The 14,485-nt window shown below is 52.4% G+C and overlaps 3 protein-coding genes across 7 annotated transcripts in view; 1 reads left to right on the forward strand and 2 right to left on the reverse strand.

Annotated features, from left to right (window-relative positions):
- Nucleotides 1-1,489, reverse strand: part of LOC135917465 (uncharacterized) — a 3,049-nt gene extending 1,560 nt beyond the window's left edge. Inside the window, exon 1 of one of the 2 annotated variants that reach the window (XM_070521814.1) lies at nt 772-1,489. In XM_070521814.1, the coding sequence (XP_070377915.1) occupies nt 772-1,349 (578 nt within the window). In that variant the 5' untranslated portion in view covers nt 1,350-1,489. Of the gene's footprint in view, nt 1-768 lie in introns of both variants that reach the window. The other variant, XM_065451027.1, reaches the window with a different exon arrangement.
- The window catches only part of LOC135917449 (uncharacterized), a 65,256-nt gene that overhangs the window by 24,427 nt on the left and 26,344 nt on the right, over nt 1-14,485 (forward strand). The window lies entirely within an intron of this gene.
- Nucleotides 5,577-14,148, reverse strand: LOC135917462 (uncharacterized). Of its 3 annotated transcripts, none has more exons than XR_010569287.1 (4): nt 11,074-14,148; nt 9,602-10,158; nt 7,427-7,896; nt 5,577-5,681 (listed from the first exon to the last, which is right to left on the reverse strand). XR_010569287.1 is itself a non-coding variant. In XM_065451023.1 (4 exons), exons 1-3 carry the CDS (start codon nt 13,933-13,935, stop codon nt 7,584-7,586), a joined length of 3,732 nt encoding a protein of 1,243 aa, XP_065307095.1. In that variant the 5' UTR covers nt 13,936-14,148; the 3' UTR covers nt 6,804-7,480; nt 7,554-7,583. The 3 variants fall into 3 exon arrangements, 2 of the variants coding, with proteins under 2 accessions (XP_065307095.1, XP_065307094.1); XM_065451023.1 differs by lacking the exon at nt 5,577-5,681 and having other exon boundaries at nt 6,804-7,480; nt 7,554-7,896; XM_065451022.1 differs by lacking the exon at nt 5,577-5,681 and having other exon boundaries at nt 6,804-7,896.

Below are 14,485 nucleotides of genomic sequence, written 5' to 3' on the forward strand. Positions count from 1 at the left end.
TTGTGTTAACATTCACTGACAATTGCTTTTTCCAAATATTTATCGGCCGTCGCCTCCACCTTTCTTGCAAAAGAATCAGTAGCGATACTGAAATCTCTAATAAATCTTCGGACACGTTTCCGCTCTAGTGTAGTACGGAGTGTACAGAGTGTAGTACGGTGTAGTGTAGTACGGAGTGTAGTCTAGTGTAGTGTAGTACGGAGAGGCTGCTGGAGAAGTGCAACTTATATATCGACTTATCTATAGCAGCCTTTCTCTACCACACTATAGCGCTCCCCTTTATCCAAAGTGTCACATGAACTAGCCCAGCAATTCACAATTATCTCGCGGTGCACGTGTTGGAAGGAAAGCCGGTGTTATGCCGTACAACTTCGCACACCCGGTCGTGGTTACGCAATGCCGTGATCATCGTTTCTGGGTAATCCACGAAGCGTATAACGCTTCGATTTGTTCGTGTTCAATCGTTCCCTCCTGAGCCCTCGTTATACAGTTTTTCTTGTTAACAAAACAGTTGAGTGGTAACAGTTTCGCGCTTCATTAGCATGTTTTCAATGGAGGCTGATAACGCGAAGCTTCGCATTATCAGCCTTTATTGATAACAGCCTCTATCAGCTCCGCGTCAGTGCGCGTCGTCTGCTGGGCGTCGGGCACTGTATTTTCCACTCCTCTGCGCTGTTTCGAACCCGCCAGTACTCCAAATCACGGCCACCGAGATCGGGCGGCACGTACGTGGCCGATCTCGGAGGCCACGTGCCGAGAGCCTCCTACCTGGGCAACACAAGGAGCGTCGCCGACGGCACCAGGTTCCGGTGCTCGAGCGTTTCGCGGTACTCCTCGCGCGAGAACTGTCGCAGCGGCTTGGTGCGTGCCATGGTGAACGGGAAGCAGGAGGCAAGGGAACTGGCCAGCAGCTCCTCGGTGTACCAGCGCACTTCGTCCAGGTACGCGGACGACGGAAACGACTTCTGCACCGAGCTGCCGTTGAGGAGGTTGAGAACGATGCTCGCCTTATCAGCGCCGCCGATGCCACGAACCACCGTTGGCGTGAAGTTCACTGACTTGCGAGCAATGGCGCCTCGGTATGCCTGCGGCACGTAGGAGCTCGGGGATCGACGGCCGCCGTTGCCTCCCGGGCGGCTCGACGAAGAACGGATCCGGGGCCGGTAGCGGACGTTTGTACCCGACAGCGAGACACGTCGATGCTTGGCTTTGTCGCTCGCTGTGGCTTCGACGGCGCTCGCCTGTTCCTTGTCGACGCCGTCTTCCTTCTGGTCGCTGACGTGGACGTGCTGCTTGCTTAGCGAGGCCGCAAGCAGCGCGTCCGCAAGGACCACGTGTTGTGATACCATCACCCGGAGCTGGGGCAGGTAGCCGTCGAACAATGCGCAGAAGGTTGATGGCCGATCAGGGCTTCCTCTTCCTTTTCTTCTACGCCTTTCGTTCCTGATTGCGCTGATGCGACAGCACTGACAGCAAGCAGGGCCGCCTAGCGAACTATGGAACCAATAAGCGAGGGGCACGATGCGCACTCGTGGACGACTCTGACCGCGTATCACGAGGCAATTGAAAGTGTCCGAGGTCTGAAAACGTCGAAATGTGCATGCTCGTTGTCTACATCAGATACCTGGTCACGTATCGTCATCGCGGTTACTCATCCCTCAGGTCATATTTATGCACGCCGACAACCACTGAATGTGTTGAAATACTTGAACGATGTCTTACCCGACCTTGAAATTGCGTTCGAATACTCTCTTCGCCTTCCATTTCCACACCCATATTTCAGGCACAATTACTTTGCTTCGTTTCATACATCGTGTGCAATGTTGGGGGTTGGAGGATAGCGAGACCCGATTAGCACGCTTAGGATACTCCACAGACTTTCCGTCCGTCCGTCTGTCTGTCTGTAACCGTTTTCCCGCCAACTTGAGTCACTGGGTAGTCCGTGAGAGAGAGAGTGATTGGTCGAGAGAGAAAAGGAAAGGCTGCTAACCGCATTTTAACTGTCTAGTATGTGGCTTAAAGGGGTTGGGACACCAAATTTTGAGGCTATAAAAAGCATGTTGTAGGCTGCTTCCGTATGCAAGGACACCCAGAACGAGGTATTGGACGCTGCAAACATTTCAAAATAATTTTAATTCAGCTCCAAAAAGTCATTAAAAACTCTTTCTCGTAGTCGAGACCCATCGCTAGCGCGGCAGTTACTACGTCACAGAGGAGGAACGAAAATATCGACGTCATAGCAGACTAGCACAAAAACGTGACGTATGATGAGTAGCGATGAAATGCCGATTACGGAGCCTGCTGAGCCGAGCGACCGAGCCTAGCCTCCACTATGACCGAGCTACAGGCATATAGAAATCCTTTCTTAATGCAAAGAAGGGGTAAGGCGTGCAGACACGGACACAAGAGGAGAGAAGTGAACGGCAAACTGCGTGCGGCGAGTCGCCGTGCGGACGGGCCTTCACGTTTGAGTCACTAGCCGGCCGACTCCGAAAAGGACCAGGATATGCGGCGTTCGTGTTGTCTGCTTCTCTTTTCGCATAGTCGCATAGTTCGGCAGCTCGGAGCGGCACGGAAACTCGCCGCACGCCGTTTGCCGTTCGCGGGCCCCCGTGCGACGGCGGTTTTGCTCGCGAACGGCGAGATTTGCTTGCCGTAGAGAGGACGGGCCCGGGACCCATTTGTGCGGCAGCCGTACGACGAAGCGGTCAATCAGCGACCGAGGAGTGGTCACTCTGGCACCGACGGCAGCTTCACCGCCTCTGATCGTTCGGCGCCGCCGATATCGTCGCTAAGCCTTTTCCGGTTCACTTCAAAGCTAAAGCTTACGGCGCTTCGGAATGAATCAGCGACTCTCACAAGCCGCAATATTTTCTTACCGTTATTGTCGCTCTTCGCAATAATTATAATAATCGCGACATGCACTTCGAATCGCCAGTTTTTGACCTGCTGGCAGAGCATGCTTATGCGCGAGCAGACGACGCAGCATAGTTTTACGTCACTATTTTTGTGGCCCACGTGACCAAGCCATGTAGCGTTTCCTCCTCTGTGACGTCATAGCATCCCCCGGAGCCCAGAAACCGAAACCGAAATCGCTCGGTATAATGATGCTATTATTAAATTATTGATCGCATATATATGAATCCCGCTGTGTATATCGTGCTCCCTGAAGCATGACGCAACGTTTGAATCAACAAACGCATGAACGAAAATTTTGATGTCTCCACCCCTTTAATGGCTTAATTACGCCTGTACAGTGGGGAAAAGGGGAGTAGGGACTTTCTAATGCAGGGGTCACCAAACTACGTCCCGAGGGCCGGATCTGTCCCGCGACCAGTGGCGGTCTATCCGATGAGGGCCGGCCCACAGGCCCTGCAAAGCCACCGCTGCACCTCCGCCTGAGCGAGGCGCTTCTCTACAAAACCTTGCTCCATTGCGCATCGTTACAGGAGTAGTAGTAAGATCTTGATGAGCGCTAGTTGGTTCATACTTAGAACTGAGGTGAAACAGCGCGAAAAAGACGAGGACACAAGGAAACAAATACCACAGACAAGCGCTGACTGCCAACTGGAAGTCAGTTATTTTGCAGATGTTTTTACGACTGATGTGCGCATGCCTATTCCGAAAAAGGTATAAATGTCCGGTGAGTTTCAAATAAACTTCCAGTTGGCAGTCACCGGTTGTCTGTGGTATTTGTTTCCTTGTGTCCTCGTCTTTTTCGCGCTGTTTCACCTCAGTTCTACGTTACAGGAGAGCCGGCTTCACTGCACCGACAAGATTCCATCACGACGTCACCTCATCCGAGAGAGCGCCGCCGAATCGGGAGCTTCACGTGACCATTGCGTGAGGAGCGCGTAACGATCCGATTGGCCGGTCCCAGCCACACGTCAGAAGACGCGCCGAAGCTTCCTCGACCTCGCATATGCTCACTAGCTGGCCCGAGCACTCTACCACCGCGCAACTCTAGAGCAGCCAGTTCCAGGAATCAAAGATAACATCATCACGTACAGGTGAATTGTAGATCATTACAAAGCCGAAAGAAGAATCTTTCCGCCACCGATCGGTCTCTCTCTCTGGATCTCTGGAGGACGCTCGCATTTGGCGGCGCCTCCAGGGAAACAGTTATACATCACCATATTGGATCTACTTAACTCAGGCGAGGGATTATAATGACGCCCTCTGCAAACTTTGTAAGGAGAAAGGTATGCTAGATCATGTAATATGGGAATGTGCTGGCTCCCCAGGGGCCAAGGAAAACATTGGCAGTAGAGAAGCATGGGAGGCCTTGCTCCAGAGCAAGGCTGAAGACGACCAGCGTCGAGCAATCCGCCTGGCCGTTGAGGCCGTGAAGACTCACCGTCTTCAACGCGCGGGGACTGCTTCGTACACCCCCCCCCCCTCCTACCTGCGTGTAGGATTAAGAGGCGGGCACCCCAGTTCGGTGAAATAATAAAGTTTTCACTCAATCAATCCTCGACCTGGCAGGGTGCGCTGGGACCAGAGAGCGTCTTGCACGTTTTCGCACGCGAAACTACATATAAAGCTCGTTGAACTAATTGTAAAAGTAATTGAACCGAAGTCAAACGACGTTTTAAATTACATGTACAAGGAAAAATATCTAAACTCCCAACTCCCATTTCTCCCAACTTCAAGCAATTTGCCCGCGGGTCAGTTTTGGCACTACGTACTTTGTAAGCCAACCTTCTCCAGAATGACAAATTCGACAGAACCCACCTCACGATGACAGTCGATGGTAATGCGTTGAGCATTGAATCACTATAGCCACACAACATTATTGCCACTGTCTAAACGAGTGATGCACGAGTCGTGTACTCCTCTTTCATGCTTCGGATGGATGGATGAATGTTATGAGCGTCCGCTTTGGAGCGGCGCGGTGAGTTGCGCCACCAAGCTCTTGCTATTATACTACCTAATGTCCTACGGATGTCAAAAAAGGAAAATAAAAAGACCCACGATGAATTCTCACCTAAAAATTTTCTGACGCCCTATTGTGAACTTTGTTTTTGTACGTCTTCGTTGTTTGTCGTTTCCCTACTTTTCTTCCAGCAATCTTCCAATCGCCTCTTACCAATCTCTTTGCGGGCATGTTTACTTTGCCCCTGCTCTCGCTGAACCCAAGGGCTTCAAGGAGGCCAGTGGTGCCTAAATCGACTGCTGGGCAGATATCTTCACATAATAGTAAAACATGCTCCATGGTTTCCCTAGCTTTTCCCTAAGAATACTCGGCTCCATCTAGCGGCACCGCCGCGAAGCCTCCGAAATGGACGGCCTCCGAAATGCACGGCGCCCCGGTGCGTGCGACCGTTGAAAAAAAACGCTGCATGCGGCAGCCGGGCTCCTCTCTCTCTCGCTTCTTTATAGACGCGTTGCGCCATCCAGTGGGGCTGCCGAGAACTCCGCGCGTGGCCTCCGAGACTGGAAGCGTGGCGCGCCGCAGCTTGCGAACGCCGAGAATTGTCCGCTCGCTTGCCGCACACTCAGTCGCACGTACTCAGTGATCCGAGTTGGCTATAGAGGTTCGCTGAAGAGCGACACAAGGCCAGTACGTTGGTGGCGCAGCCTGCTGCTAAAGCTTCGGGTTGCTGTCCTTGAGGAACCCACGTGACGTCGGCTCTGTTTCGCCCAGAATCGGGAGAAACTTAAGGCGGGAGAACGGGTACCTATAAGAGCGGTACATATGCACACATTTACCACATAATCAGTAATTCAAGTTGACCCTATTGTTGCGTTTCCAGCTCTATTCCCTCGGTGCAGAAGCCTGATGCTCTCACGGTTCGACCATGGACCCAGGTTGGCGGGACAACGGTTAGATGGATAGTTAGCCCCCGGAAAGTCCGTGAAGTACCCGAAGAATCATTAACGCAATAATAATATCGCGAAAAGATATGCACCCTTGGAACAACAGATCTGAACTTTGGATTTGACTGCGTACAACAAGGCCTCCTTTTGCGGCAACTTCCTATGGTGTTTGTGGCACGGCGTGAACATTGATTAAAATTATCTAACTTCGAAATTACAATATACAGAATTAAATATAGCACTATCTTAAGCACAAACAATTCATTAGGATGCGCCGCGGAGATGTATCTTTTAGGCCAGTTCAATTTCTATTTTTACATCGACGATATTGTAAACATGTCGTACCAATATTTTTACGCAGATGAAATAGACATATTTTTGTCGATAATGACATTCAAGAACTAAACGAGATCACTTATATATGGTTGGAGAATGTAAACAGATCGTTAATAGGAAACAAATTTCAATGAAACACCAGTAAATCAAAGCGCCTGTCGTTTAAACATAAATGTTATCTGCACCCTAACCTTATGCTTTCGGAATGCTACTATTAAAAATTATACAATCAGATTTTCAGATGTTTTATTTAAGGAACATATCTCATGGTCACCTCGCATAGATTCCATAAGAAGAGATCTCTCCAGATATGTCGGCGTTTCAAAGAGTTTGAGATATTCCATGAACAGTTATGTTCCGAATTTGTTATGCACTCGTGCATTAAAACCTAACATACTCCTCACTAGTATGGTTAATGACGACGGAAGCAAACGTTTTATCATTATTTTCCATAGAGAAAATGCGGTACGCGCCATTAATAACATTCAAGTGCATGATAACGCAATCCCGTATTTCAAAAGCTATAAGTATTACCACTGAGGCAGCTATACAAGCACAAGTTATCCTTAAAAAAACTCTACGCCAGCATCCTACATGCAAGTCTCGGTTTTAAAACAAATAACGCAATAAACACACTGCATACGAACTAATATTTAAAATCTATATTAGGCGTTAATTAAGGTACTCGATTAATATCCTCTGTAATACCGCACCCCTTAAACCAGTGTGCCATAGAACACTCCATTCATCAGAAAATGTTTCACCAGTGAGACGTAAACAATCATTTAAAGAAGTTGTCCTTGCGGAACATAACTCAAATCCGTAGTCTAAAAATAAAGACAGCCTGTTTGTGTATCGGTTTCTATTCTCAGAATGTTACGAGTATCTTGTATTCAAAACTAAACTGTATTTTATATTATTCTCGTACCGCGTTCCTTACTCTCAGTGCTTACTACTGTTGCCAGCCTATAATGCTCTTCCACTAGCCTTACGTCACTAACTACATAATTCGCAAATGTACAAATGCCAATACGTTCGTAAGATCTCCCTGCTACGTCCGACATATCCGTAATCTGTACGTTTTGCAGCCTACTTGTGTCGAGAAGCTGCCGTCGCTATGGACAACGCAGGCAATTTCAAAGTATATTGCCTTGTCTCCCAAGGCACTATCAGAACACTGTACTGACTAACAATGAAATTAATTAATGAAAAAATAAAAGCCTCTCGAATAGAGCCAGATTTCGATTCGAGCCGCCTCGCGTCCACGCACTTTGCCGGCTGGCCCACACCAAGATGTCTCCTCGCCTCGACGATCGCTAAAGATCTTTCGTTCGCGACATCGTTATGCCGGCTGGCCCACACCAAGATGGCCCCTCGCCTCGACGATCGCTAAAGACCTTTCGTTCGCGACACCGTTGCGATTCACTTCAGAAGATGTCAAAGTTGTCGGTGTGGCTTGAAGGCCTGCGACGACACAGTCCGCCGCTGCTGGCGCTGCGCGCGGGCGTCGCGACGCCACCTGGCGGCAGCGTCGATAGCGTCGAGCTGCCCAGAGTGCCCGACAGAAAGGCTTCGCGCGCCGCCACAGCAGCCGGGTCGGTCGGGCAGTTCAGCAGGTTCCAGACGAGCGACAGCGGAGTGGCCACGAACATGCCGAACACCAGCCGGAAGAGGGCCACCCACATCGGCTCGCCCATCATCCCGCTAGGGAGCAGACCGCTCTCACCCTGCGCCGCAGATCTGCGGGGCGCGGATTCAAGGTTCGGTTTAAAGGGACACACCAAAAGTGAAAAAAAAAAACGATTTCTTCTGCATCAGTAAATTGCCGTTCTACGACACCAAAAAGCACCACTCCGACAGCGATAAGACCGTTTGGTAAGCCAGAAAAAGCGCAGGAACGAAATACGGGTGGCGACGCCTACTGAAGTTCCCCGCACTTGGGGGCTGTGACGTCTTGGATTTTGATGGCATCTTCTAGGCCCTACTAACTATATGTAACGGTACAGACTGACTACATTGTGTTCTAAAGGAACCAAATATTAAACATGGCAAGTTTCGGGAACCTTCATTCAGCCAACGCGGCCCAAATGCGAAAACATACTTTGGAATCCCTGACGTCACGCTGACGTACCGGCCCTGGGGTTTCGGCGCGAAATTCAAATACTGATATTTGGACCTTCATTTTCTCATCTAATAATCGAACTATTTTTTTGAAATGACTGCCTGCAGGGTTCTCAAACAATGCTTCATTAGTCTAAACTGATTTATTGTTTTGCTTTAGTGTCCCTTTAAAGCTCGTTACGTGTTACTGAAAAAAAAGCAAAAATTACAGATTACAATTCTACTTCATTTAAGACCGTTTCCGAATGCGTCGATCAATTACTATGGTTACCTTCTGCTTTATAAAAAAAACTACAAAATTTCTGCTTTGAAGTTTAGGCCAGCTTAGGCACTGATAAAGCGCCATAACGAAGTCACAAGAACGCCTGAAAATTCGAGCACGAAGACCTGACAAATCCGTGTACCATAACCATCATTCCCATGGTGGCTGAAAGATCCGAGAGCCAGAGTTCCCTCCAGTAATCTTAGTAATCTTTATGGACAGAATGCCGGAGGGACGCATACCTACCAGAAAGTACATGATTGAGGCAAATAATGCATCGCATGGAAATTAACCGATTATTTTCGCTACTTTCCTCGGTATTATTAACATTGAAAAAAAGAAAGGATACAGCGACACGAATGAGCTTGTCTGGCTCTTTTAATGCTTTCTCTGCAGTCTTTCGCTAATTGTGCTCATCTTCACTCAGTTACTTTTCAAAATTTTCGTCTGTCGTAGTCACTCGTTTTCTTGTAAAAAGCTCGGTAGCGATACTGAAAACTCTTTCACAATTTTTGAATATACTGTAGCGCAAGTATAGTGTGCAAAAGTTGCCAGACGAGTACACATTAGCGCTTCCCTTTATCTGGAATGTCGCACGAACAAGCCCAGCAATTCGCTATTCTCTTATTACGTACTGGAAGAAAAGGCGGTGTTTTGCGAACACCTTGCGCACCAGATCATGGTGACGCAATGCTTTGATGATCGCGTCTGTGTTATTTATGAAAAGAAACTGCGGCTTCGTCTTCATGTTCGGGAAAGGCGCTCGCAACAGGGCCAGAAAATGGCGTCGTTGGTTAAGGCCTGCCTCGTTGATAAATAAGTTAAGTGGTAACAGCCTTGGGTTTCATCAGAGGCTGGTAACGGAAAGCACCCATGCTCCTGCGTCGCGTGTGTCCAGGTCACTACGCGTCGTCTGCTAGCTCTCGAGCACTCTATACCTTCCACTCCAGTGCCGCACCGTCTCGAAACCGAAACCGCAAGTATTACAAAGCATGTCCACCGAGATCTGGAGACACGTGCGTAGCCAATCTCGGAAGCCATGCGCACGGATTATTATCGCACCTGGGCAACACAAGGAGCGTCGCCGACGGCGCCAGGCGCAGCTGCTCGAGCGTCTTGCGGTACTCCTCGCGCGAGAACTCTCGCAGCGGCCTGGTGCGCACCATGGTGAACGGGAAGCAGGAGGGAAGGGTACTGGCCAGCAGTTCCTCGGTGTACCAGCGCACCTCGTCCAGGTACGCGGACGCCGGAAACAACTTTTGCACCGAGCTGCCGTTCGGCAGGTTGAGAACGATGTTCGCATCGTCAGCGCCGCCACCGGCGCCGCCGCGAACTGCCGTGGGCGTGAAGCTCGCCGTCTTGCGAGCGTTGCCGACTCCGGAGGCCCGCGACGCGTCGGCGTTCGGGGATCGACAGCCGACGTTGCCTCCCAGGCGGCTCGACGACGTCGCCCTGCTTCGGGCCCGGTTGCGGAAGTTTGTACCCGACAGCGAGACACGGTGCGTGGCTTTGGCGCCCGCAATGGCCTGGACGCCGCTCGCCTTTCCCTCGTCGGCGCCGTCTGCCTTCTTGTCGTTGATCTGGAAGCGCTGCTTGCTTGGCGATGCCACAGGGGGCGCCTGTGGCATCGACAAAGTGCGCTACATCAACAAAGTGCGCTACATCAACGTGCGGGTACAGCACTGGAACGTTGCTACGAAGATGTTCGCGTTACACTGACACGACGGAAATCGCACATCCGTATCGGGAGTAAATAAATGCACACGGAGCTCCAGCAACGCACCTGAACAATTTCTAATCAATTAAAACATACCGAGAATTCATACTCATTTCCAATTCATACTCGAGAGTTGCGCACAGACACACGGACGAAAAGGAATAGACAACACGAACGCAGTCTCAAATGGTTCCTTTACGGTTTCGACATTGTTCCAATGTTTTCAATATGGCACCCGTGACGTCACGGGCAAGGCAACAAGTATCAGGTGCGCCAGTACCCAATCGCCAGACCAAGAGTGCTGTTCTGGACACTTCCAAATTCCGCCACGTTGTAGAATTCCGCCACTTTGCCATTTTCAGCCAATCGGAGAAGGCACAGCTACTTTATGAGCCAGGATGTCGAGAAGGTGAATTCGACAACGTGGTGGAGTTTGAGGGCCCACGGACAGCGTTACTTCATATTGCTCCCAACTCTCGCCCTGGGGCCATATACAAGGCACTACCCAAGGAAGCACCTCAGAGCCAATTAAGCCACGCCAATGCCTTTGGCCACGCGACCATGCATACAGACGCTTTTACACCGCAGTGCAAGTTTCCACGTCACCTGAAATCTTATCCAACAGACGGCCTTTGTAATATCCTTCTTTCATGATACAAGTAAAAGGGTAACGTTAAAATGTACAAAGACAGAAGTGCGGATCAGGCATTAAACCTGGGCGGATGATGCTCTAGAGATTGATAGTTAGAAATAGATCGTCAGGTCACGTTAATGCGATCAAAGGAGGTCTCGTTAGAGTGGGGCTAGGCAAACGTACCTTGGCAATGTTGGTGCGCGACTGAGCGCTGACGCTAAGAGACACGGTGGGAACTTCCACGTCGTTCAGCGTGCGACACAGGTTGTTCAGCGACTCCTCGAAAACCCCCGCCCGGTAAAGAAGGGTGCGCCTGGACGCCGTGCGAGCCATCTCGTCCATCCAGTCAGCCTCGCCTCTGAACGCGGCGGCCGAGGGAGTCCTGCGAACCGTCAGTTCCTCGTCCACGGTCTCGTCGTCACCGTCGCTATTCACGAGGCGCTCGTAGAGCGGGCTCCTGGCCGCCATCGCCCTCTGTTCTCTCGGTCGCAAATGCGACGGCGGCGCCCTCTTCGTCGTCACGGCAGCGCTGTCATCGCTGGTGCGGTGCGTGGGACCGAAGACGAGCGCCTCTTCCAGCTGGGAGTTGCTGGCCGTGAGGAACTCCTTGCTTTTTGTGGGACTCGAGGGCCTCCGCGCGCTCTTCCGCGACTGGGGAGGATTGCGATTCTGAGCCACAGTGGTTTGCGTCGTCTGCTGCTGCTGCGGTGACGGAGCCTGTGACAGCGGAAGCGGCGGAGCCGCCGCTTCGTACCCGGGTTCGTTCATGGAGGATTTGTAGGACTTGTCTTCTGCGACTTTCTGGACTTCTGGCTGAGTCCGAGCATCCTGAGAAGGAGGTAGCGGTGATCGCGGGGGTGACGGGGTGGGTTGCGGAGACGTAAGGCAAGAGTCGACGGCGCCGGGCTCTTCCTCCGTGATGGTTTCGATTCCCGGTCGCGCACGCATGACGGACATGTGTTCGAGAATTGGCGGCGGCGGCGGCGGCGGCGGCGGCATCTGAACGTGCTTTGGCGGCGACCCGTTCTCGGGAGATCTCGCCGGGTTGTCGTCGACTTGCGGCTTCGGCGGCGAAGCGCTGTTTGGCCTCTTCGCTTCTTCTGTTCTCATCTCTGCTCTTCTCATCCTTTTCTCATCCAAGGTGACCGTCGCATCCTGAGCTTTGACAGCGGCCGTTTCGAAGAGCTTGATCTTCTGGGCGATTTGACTAACGCCGGTGTCCTGCACTCTAGTCGAAGAAACGAACACTGCAGCTGCCTTTACGGTCGCCTTCTGCAACGTCGTCGTGACTGTCTTCGAGTATCCCGCATGGTGCTTCGCTGGGTATTCGCGGTGCATCTTGCGTTTCTCAGAGCTCTGCTTAGCTCTGAGAAACGCAATTTCAGAGCTGTGCTTAGCTTGCCGGTCTAGAGTGCTTGACTGCTGCGACTCTGAATTGCGCGGCTGCTTCTGGGAACGCGCGCCTGAAGAAGCGCCTCGCTTTTTCGTCCAGGTGTCCTTGTCTCCCTCCTGTCCGAACGCGGCCTCTTGCAACGCCGCGATCGCTTTGGCAGCGTCGCCCACGCTTCCCTGGAGGCACTCCAGCCGGCACGACCTCTTAAACGTGCCCGCATATTGGCTGTGCCTCTCTTCCTTCGCGTAAATCTCGACATTCTTGGCCGGGGGCGGCGCCTTCGATTTGGTGACCTGCTGTTCCTTCTTGGACTTTTGCTTCTGCGAGGACTCTGCGAATCTCCGCACGTTCGCGGATGCCTTGGTTGTCTCGGCGGCCGACGTTTCCAAAGACTTGGTGTCGGAGTGCTCGCACTGCGTGCTACCCAAGACCTTGTCGGCAAACTCGTGCGCGAGAACGGCGAATTTAATTAGCAACGACGAGCCATCCGCGGCGTCGCACGACACCGAATCTATGTCGTTCGGCCCTACCAGCGGCACATCACTGACGGCGGCGCTGGTCGGGTGCTCTACCTCAGTCACGCGCACGGCTTCTGCCGCTGGCGGCGGTGGTGGAAGAGGCGGCGGCTGCGGTGGCGTGGTTGCATTAATCTCGTCATTGCCCTTGGGATAATTTTTGTGTGATCCCGGGCGTACGTGCTCGTTCGAACAGTTTTCAGCGCACTCGGCGGCATCGGCCATCTCCCTTTTGTCGTCGTTCGAAGCGGCAGGCTTCCCTCTCATCTCAACGTCGACGGACTCGCCACCCGTCGCTGCCCCCGCGGTTCCGGCGAGCAGATACCCGCTGAGTTCTTCCGGCGTTATTCCCAGGTCTTTCTTTTCGTTGCTGTCTCCCATCAGCGACCCCAGATCTCCGGCCAGGTCGCCGTGGACTTCAGCCGTGGTGACTGTGGTGCGCGAGACTAACGTGGCCTCTTCCATCGCTCTGAGTTTCTGGAGCAGGCTGTTGTACGACCGCCTGTCGTCCATGTTGATCTGCGTGGACTGTTCGGCGAGCACCACGATGCTGGTCTGCACATTGGCCTCTTGTATCTTGTGTTTCCTCTTGGATCGCCGCTCCCCGCCCTTGCTGCGTTTCTTGGCGACGCCTTCGGCTGGCGGTTGTCTGGAGAGCGCCCTGGCGCCCTCGGCCGCCAAGACCGAGACGGGGAGGCGGGCCGACGAGGAGTGGCGGTTCGCGCGCGTCATGCGGTCGAGGGACAAGCTCGCGTCGCTCGCGTTGCGCATGTCCGAATCGACCTTCCTGAGGGTGCACGAGGCCATGAGCGCCACGAGTCGGTCGCTGAGCGACACCGGGTCGGTGAAGCCCACGACGGAGGCCTCGAGGTTGCCGCGCGAGCTGATGAAGAACGCGGACGGGATGGCGGTCACCGGGTAGACGAGATTGAACTGGCGGCAGGCGCTGCTGTTTGCCTGCAGCCGTATGGGGACGCAGCCCATGACGTCGATGAGCTTGTTCACCTCGGCGTCCTCGAAGGTGGAGTGCATGTTATGCGAGGCCATGTCGTCGCCCTCGACGAACACCAGGAGCAGGACGCGTCGGCTGTGGGCCTCGGCGATTGCCTGGAGCATGTTGCCGCTGAACCACTTCATGACGATTTTTTCGTTGCGAGGGAAACACGAGGTTCCCCGGTCCTGGTCGGTATGTTTCACGCCATCGCTGGGCCCTAATTTTGGCGGACTGGGCAGACGCCTCAGCTGTCCACCCTCGGCTCTTTGGCCGTCGGGGGAATTTTGTTCGGCCCCAGCCCGGGACTAGGCATGATGGCCGATCCGAGTTTCCTCTTTCTTCTCTTCTACGCCATGCATGACTGTAGTGTCGTAGGGCGACACTAGGTGCCCTTAGTTGCGTAACTAACAAAGCCCATAAAGAGATGGCACCACTGTTGCCCGGATATATATGTATCAATGCTCGCGTGAATAAAGGGTCTTCCGTCTGGTGTGATATGGGTTAGCATCTGTGTCGTTCTTCTGCTGATCGCACTGCTGGCCAACACTACAATTACTGAGAGCACCGTTTCATACGGAAATCACTAGAAGGAACTATGGCGTTCGTGTATACAAGATACTGCGGTTCAAGCAGCAGGAAAGTCCTGTGCAATACACGAATTCGCCTAAACTGCGTTCTTTAGCTTCAAACGGA

Source organism: Dermacentor albipictus, chromosome 7 (genome assembly GCF_038994185.2).
Source record: "Dermacentor albipictus isolate Rhodes 1998 colony chromosome 7, USDA_Dalb.pri_finalv2, whole genome shotgun sequence".
In the NCBI taxonomy this organism is placed as follows: domain Eukaryota; kingdom Metazoa; phylum Arthropoda; class Arachnida; order Ixodida; family Ixodidae; genus Dermacentor; species Dermacentor albipictus.

Coding starts and splice junctions, on each gene's coding strand:
- LOC135917462 (XM_065451023.1), bottom strand. CDS start 13,935: ATGAAGTGGTTCAGCGGCAACATGCTCCAGGCAATCGCCGAGGCCCAC. Junction 10,159..11,073: donor CGCGCACCAACATTGCCAAG/GTACGTTTGCCT, acceptor TCGATGCCACAG/GCGCCCCCTGTGGCATCGCC. Junction 7,897..9,601: donor ACGCTCCTTGTGTTGCCCAG/GTGCGATAATAA, acceptor CGCGCCCCGCAG/ATCTGCGGCGCAGGGTGAGA.